The sequence below is a fragment of the Helobdella robusta genome (assembly GCF_000326865.2).
Source record: "Helobdella robusta unplaced genomic scaffold HELROscaffold_15, whole genome shotgun sequence".
Taxonomy (NCBI): Eukaryota; Metazoa; Annelida; class Clitellata; order Rhynchobdellida; family Glossiphoniidae; genus Helobdella; species Helobdella robusta.
Genome location: NW_008703839.1, coordinates 600,322 through 606,386, shown reverse-complemented (window position 1 = coordinate 606,386; position 6,065 = coordinate 600,322). Strand labels below are relative to the sequence as shown.

The following is a 6,065-nucleotide window of genomic DNA, read 5'->3' as shown; positions in this document are numbered from 1 at the left end:
GACTATGTTTCACATTTAGATACAAATGTTTTGCTTTTTTCATTATCATTGCTTTCATCGGAAGAGCCTAGATCTGAATTAGAGCTGTCATTTTGTACATCTGAAAGTATTATTATATATTCATATTATTGTTATTTGATACATTTGAAAAATTGTATTTTTTATCAATCTTATCTTACTTGAACTCTGAAGTGTATATTTTATTTCATCATCATCGTCGGCGCTGTCTTCAACGAGAAAAGGTTCATTTCCTTTTTCGTCAGTAAATTCTACATCCGAATAATCAGTAATCTCTTCATGCTCACTAATACTCTCTTCGTCACTAGAATTATCAATTATCAATTGTTTGGCTTGCTCTAAAGTAAATCTTTCAGAATACGCCATTTTAGCTGATTGTTTGAAAAAAAAGTGTTGAACTGCTTATTGCCAAAGATTTGAAAAGTTTGACATTAATTTTTTATAGTTGATGATAATACAATCGAATAAAAATAGTAACATAAAATTTAATTGTTCTCCATTACATTCATAAAGTTTTAAATATTTAAAAAAGTGTATTTAATTTGGGGTAAAAATCAACCCCAATCGTCCTAGGTGCTATATGCATTCAAAACTGCCCTCTAGCGTTATTTTTTTATCAAATTTTAGTTTTAAAATAAGAGAAGAGATGATTTTAGGAAAAGTCATAAAAAGAGAGCCCAAGCTTTTGCGTAGTTTTCTTTTTTCATGCTTAGAAAGTAGCTCTGGGGTAGAAATCTACCCCAGCCGTCATCGCAGGGTTAAACATTAATGCCGAAACGGAAATTAGAACTGATGAACTCGAAAAAGATGAAAACGATCACAACGTAGGCGAAGATTGCGAACGCGAGGTTTGTAGAAATGATTGTGATGATGGCGTTGATAAATATGAATATGATCTTAAAAAAGTGAATGAATTTGATGACGATACGCAACGCGAAGACGACAACAACGATGATGATAATCCTAGCAATAGTGTTAGATATAACCATAACATTAGTGTTGGTAGTGTTAGTCGCGATAGATTAACTGATGATATAAGTAATAACGATAGTAATTCAAACCAGAGTATATTAAAAAGAGTCGGAAATGTTGCTGTAACCAACGTTGACGATGATGATGATAACCGATGTCTAGATATAGAACATGTAGTTCGACCAACTGACAACGACAATGAAAAAGAGAGATCGGCAAGCTCCGAAGAATTATCAAAAATTATCAAATTATCAAAGAATTATTAAACTGTCCGTCTTTGATCAAATGCTGGTCGTGGGCAAAAGAAGGTAGAAAGAATATTTTTTTTATCAAAGACAACATCCTTTACCATCAGGACAAATTGCTGGGGCATAAAATAATTCAGTTGTGTCTGCCGGACGGTAGGATCTCAACAGTTTTGGAGATGGAACATGACGCGCCCTTTGCAGGCCATATGGCAGTTAAAAACACAAGATATCGCATTATACTCAATTTTTGGTTTCCGGAAATGGATAAAAAAAATCAAGGAATATTGTCAGTGTTCGATTTGTCAGTTGCGGTCACCAATCAAAATAGCGCACAGGGTTTCTATCACATCCAAACCAAGAGATGAAGAATTTACACATTTAATAATGGACTGTATTTGGCCTATATTTCCACCAGATGAGACAAAGCGCAGGGCAACCGATTATAACTACGCGTTAGTCGTTGTTGATAAATTTTCCAGATGGCCAATGGCATACCCATTAAGAACGTTAAAGGCCACAGCCATCTGCGATGCGTTGTTACAAGTATTTATGTCATTCTCAGTACCTCGTGTGATTAGTTCGGATCGTGGAACTAATTTTACAAGTTTATTACTCTAGGAATTTTTAAAAGATTTGGGTGTAGCCCGCGCCTTAATTCACTTGGTCATCCAGAAGCAGCGGGTTTGGTTGAAAGATGCAACCAAACTCTTGACGATAATATTTGAACTTGCTCAACAAAATCCAAGAGATTGGCATAAATTGTTACCATTTATTTTATGGAGCTTGAGAGAAGTACCCTCTTCAACTACCCACATTAGTCTGTACACGTTAGTTTATGGAACTATTCCCAGAGGACCCTTGTCTATACTTAAAGAGTCATGGAGTGGTGAAAGGTCTTTACCATTGAATATTGGAAGAAAACCCGAAGACTATTTAAAAAAATTAAAGGAAAATTTAGATTTTGCAAAGGCGTACGCAGAATAATATTCAGAGTTCAAACAAGGAAGATATGCTAATCATTACAACTTACAAAGTATAAATGGACATACCAAATTGGAGATAAAGTCGCCGTATTAACTACAAATCCTAGTGAAGCAAAATCATGCAACCGCTGGCAAGGCCCAGGAGTAATTATAAAAGTAAAGTCTCCATATTTTTACATTGTTGAAATTGATGGAAAACAACAACACCTTCATGCGAATAAAATTAAAGGCTATCATGAAAGAATTCAACAAGTCTTGGTAACTAGTTGCTCCATTGTAGGAGAAAAGGACGAAGAGTTAGGCGAAATAAAAACATTCGAAAACACGAGTTCAAATGATAGCAATTTAAATAACGTTACAGAATTAGGTCATTTATCCACGAATCAATAAAACGAAATTAGCAAGGTAATATTATCTCATCGAAGGACTTTTTCTGATCAACCAGGAAAATGTAACATCATTGAACAAGAAATTATCTTGCTACCTGGATTTAAAACAAAACAAATGAGACCGTACAAAATACCTGAGTTGCTGAAGCAATCTGTAAAAACTCAAATTCTAGAAATGCTGGAAAATGAAATTATTGTGCCTATCAAAAAGCGAGATGGTTAGCCCTATGGTCTGCGTTCTAGAGAACTCAGGGGGAGTGAGACTGGCTATAGATTATCGATATTTAAATAAATTTTCCGTTGCAGACTGTTTTCCAAATTCAGATATTTTTGATTTATTGCAAAAAGTTGGAAAGGCTATATATATAAGTTGTTTCGATGCAAAGGTTGGTTATTGGCAGATACCTATGAAACCGGAATCACAGTGGCTTACTGCCTTCGTTTAAACAGAAGAAGGCGTGTTCAAATTCACACGAATGCCATTCGGGCTTAAATCCGCGGGTAACACGTTTGTACGAGGGATAAAATATATACTCAGGAACATTAGAAAATTTGCAGAACCATTCATAGATGACGTCGAAATATTTTCAGATAAATGGGAGGATCACGTCCGCCATTTGGATCAATTTTGGGGTGAAATTCGGAAAGTGGGGTTAACGTTTAATATAACAAAAACCACGTTTGCTCAGAGTAAGGTAAAATTTGTAGGACACATTATCGGGTCAGGACTTATAGAATCAGACCTAAGCAAATTAGAAGGGCTAGAAAAAAATTAAACCACCAACCACAAAAAAGGACCTCAGGAAGATGATTGGATTCTTCAGCTACTTTCGCAGTTTCCCCCGATGTTGGCGGAGACGATGAATGTTATCACCGATCTCACCCGTAAAAATGCCCCAAGTAGGGTTCAATGGGGAAGTATGCAGCAAAAAGCTTTCGATATAATTAAGCAACAATTGATGAGTGTCACAGCTTTGAACACGATCGATTATTCAAAAGAATTTGGTGTATATGTGGACGCTAGTGCAGTAGCGGTAGGAGGTTGTCTAGTACAATGGTCGGATAATCGAAAGGAGTTACCTATCGCCTTTGCTAGCAAAAAATTATTATCAACTCAGACAAGATGGTTGACGATCGAAAGGTAGGCATATGCCGTCACTTGGATGCTAGAGAAGTTTCGACCGTGGATCTGTTTGTCCAAAATAATTGTGTTTTCAGACCACAATCCATTAAATTACCTGACAGAAGCAGCACCAAAAAGCGCAAAATTGACAAGATGGGCATTCAGATACCACCCAGGTAACTCAAATATCAGGGCAGATTTCTTGTCACGAAACCTACCTGAGGATAATACCATAGAGGGAAAGGAATAGGCGAGGGATGATGACATTTGTTTCCCTCGTCATCGTTTTAGGGTTGGGAGTATGTCACGGTTATTTCTTGTGTGAAAGAATATTTTTTTTAAGTTGTTTGCTATGGCATTTTTTTTGGTTTGGGCATGCCTAGGCCATATGGAGAGTGTGGCATGTTTTAGGATTAAGATAGAGTAGATATGTTAAATTGAACTAAACGATTATAATTAATTAGTTGTTTCTGGTGTTTTGTATTGAACTTTATAATTTTAATTTGATGTTAACATTTGATTTATGACATTATATAAAAGTTTCTTTTATTGATTTTGAGTTTGTATTTCAAAAGAAGTGTGAAACTAACCCGTCTCGTCGTTTGAATTATTGATTTCGTAAAAAAAACCTGACATCTGGCGCAGTCGACAGAATATTAAACAGAACTTTGCGTGATCATTATATGATATAATAATCTCGGGTAAAAGTTCGTGACAATCATCATCATTATATGTAACAAATATATCGTCAACGTATCGGCAGTATATATTAGGCTTTAACTCTGGTTCTTCCTTAAATAATATTTCTTCGATATGTCTTAGATAGAAGTTTGCGAAGAGTACTCCTAATGGAGAGCTCTTTGCACCACTGTCTATTTGCTGATATAGTGAGTTTTATGAGCCAACGAAGGGCGCTTCGGCTGTACATATTTGTAGCAGCGCCACTAATTCACTTTTGTAATTGGTAGTTATGAATAACTAGAATTGTATATTCTATCAATTGTTATGCTGATTGTGTCTTCTACAGGAACATTTTAGAGTGACTCCACATTCAAAAATGCTATTTTGGTGTTAATGGATGGTTTTGTTGTAGACAATAAGTCTATGAATTCTCTACATGATTTTAGGTTGTAGCCATTAGGGGTGTAGGGTGTAATTATTTTGTCGAGCATTTTTGCAAGGGGTACGTGATTGCATGTCTTTGGATGATTATTGGTCGCAGACGGTTGTTAGCTTTATGTGTCTTGACTGTACCGTAAGGTCCATATTCGCCCGTAAGTATGGGTGTTTTCCTTCTGTTTTCTCATTATTTCTTCTGATGATCTCATTCAACTTTGTCTTGAACTTAGCAGTAGGATCGCTACTAATCTTAATGAATTTATCATTGTCACCGAGAATGCTATTCAGTTTGTCGTTGTAATCATCTCGATCCATTATAACATACAGTGGATTTTTGTCAGCTTTTCGGATACCAATGTTGTTGCTGTTTATTAAAGTTGAAAGAACGAAAGAACGAAATGCTCGGTTTGAAAACTACATAGATCAATAATGATACCTTTTAATTATATTTTTAAAATAATCCAATAAAATTTCAGTTTTCTAAAATTTACAGATTGTTTTTATTTAGAGAAAATGACTGACAACAAACCAACATTAATTTATATTAATGAAGGAATCGTGGAACAGGAAATCGAATGTCAGATCCTTGACGAAGAAGTTAAGTTAAAAAAAAAATTTGGAGTTTTTTACGGAATGGGAGTGATCATCGGGTTAATTGTTGGCGGTGGGATATTTTTATCTCCAACGATTGTCCTTCAACACGCAGGATCGCTTCATTAAAACTTTCTTTAATTATTTGGATGTACGCTGGTTTCACGTCCGTCTTGGGAGCTCTCTGTTTTGTTGAGATTGGATTATTTTATCCCAAGGCTGGTGAAAAGTATCTTTACACTAAAAAACTCTGTGGTTCGTTCTGGGCATTGGTTTATATGTGGCTGTACATTTTAGTTTTAAGACCCGGGTTCTTAATAAAGATGAAATGATTTCATCGGAAGCTGTGGCCATTGTAAGTCATTTCTTCCAATAAGATAAATTAAATTTTAAAATCAGATTTGCATTTGCTGGAGCACGTGAAAGACACCTGCCGATCATGTTCTCATTCATGGATGTCAATCAAACTGTACCTACACGGTCCGTTATATCACAGGTGATAATTTTTTTTCGTATTGTTGACAAATTTTTCTTAAACTGTCATGCATAAGTAGTAAATGATTAATTTGTTTTCTTTAGAAAATTCAATAATTAATATTTGATATTTTTTTCAAAATTCGTA

At 35.2% G+C, this 6,065-nt stretch overlaps 1 protein-coding gene across 1 annotated transcript in view; it reads right to left on the bottom strand.

The window, feature by feature from the left end:
- Positions 1 to 384, bottom strand: part of HELRODRAFT_169180 (hypothetical protein) — a gene marked incomplete at both ends in the record, with an annotated part of 1,551 nt that extends 1,167 nt beyond the window's left edge. Inside the window, 2 exons of the mRNA XM_009015047.1 lie at positions 24 to 100; positions 180 to 384. Of these exons, the coding sequence (XP_009013295.1) occupies positions 24 to 100; positions 180 to 384 (282 nt within the window). The remainder of the gene's footprint in view (positions 1 to 23; positions 101 to 179) is intronic.
- Between the last annotated feature and the right edge of the window lie 5,681 nt (positions 385 to 6,065).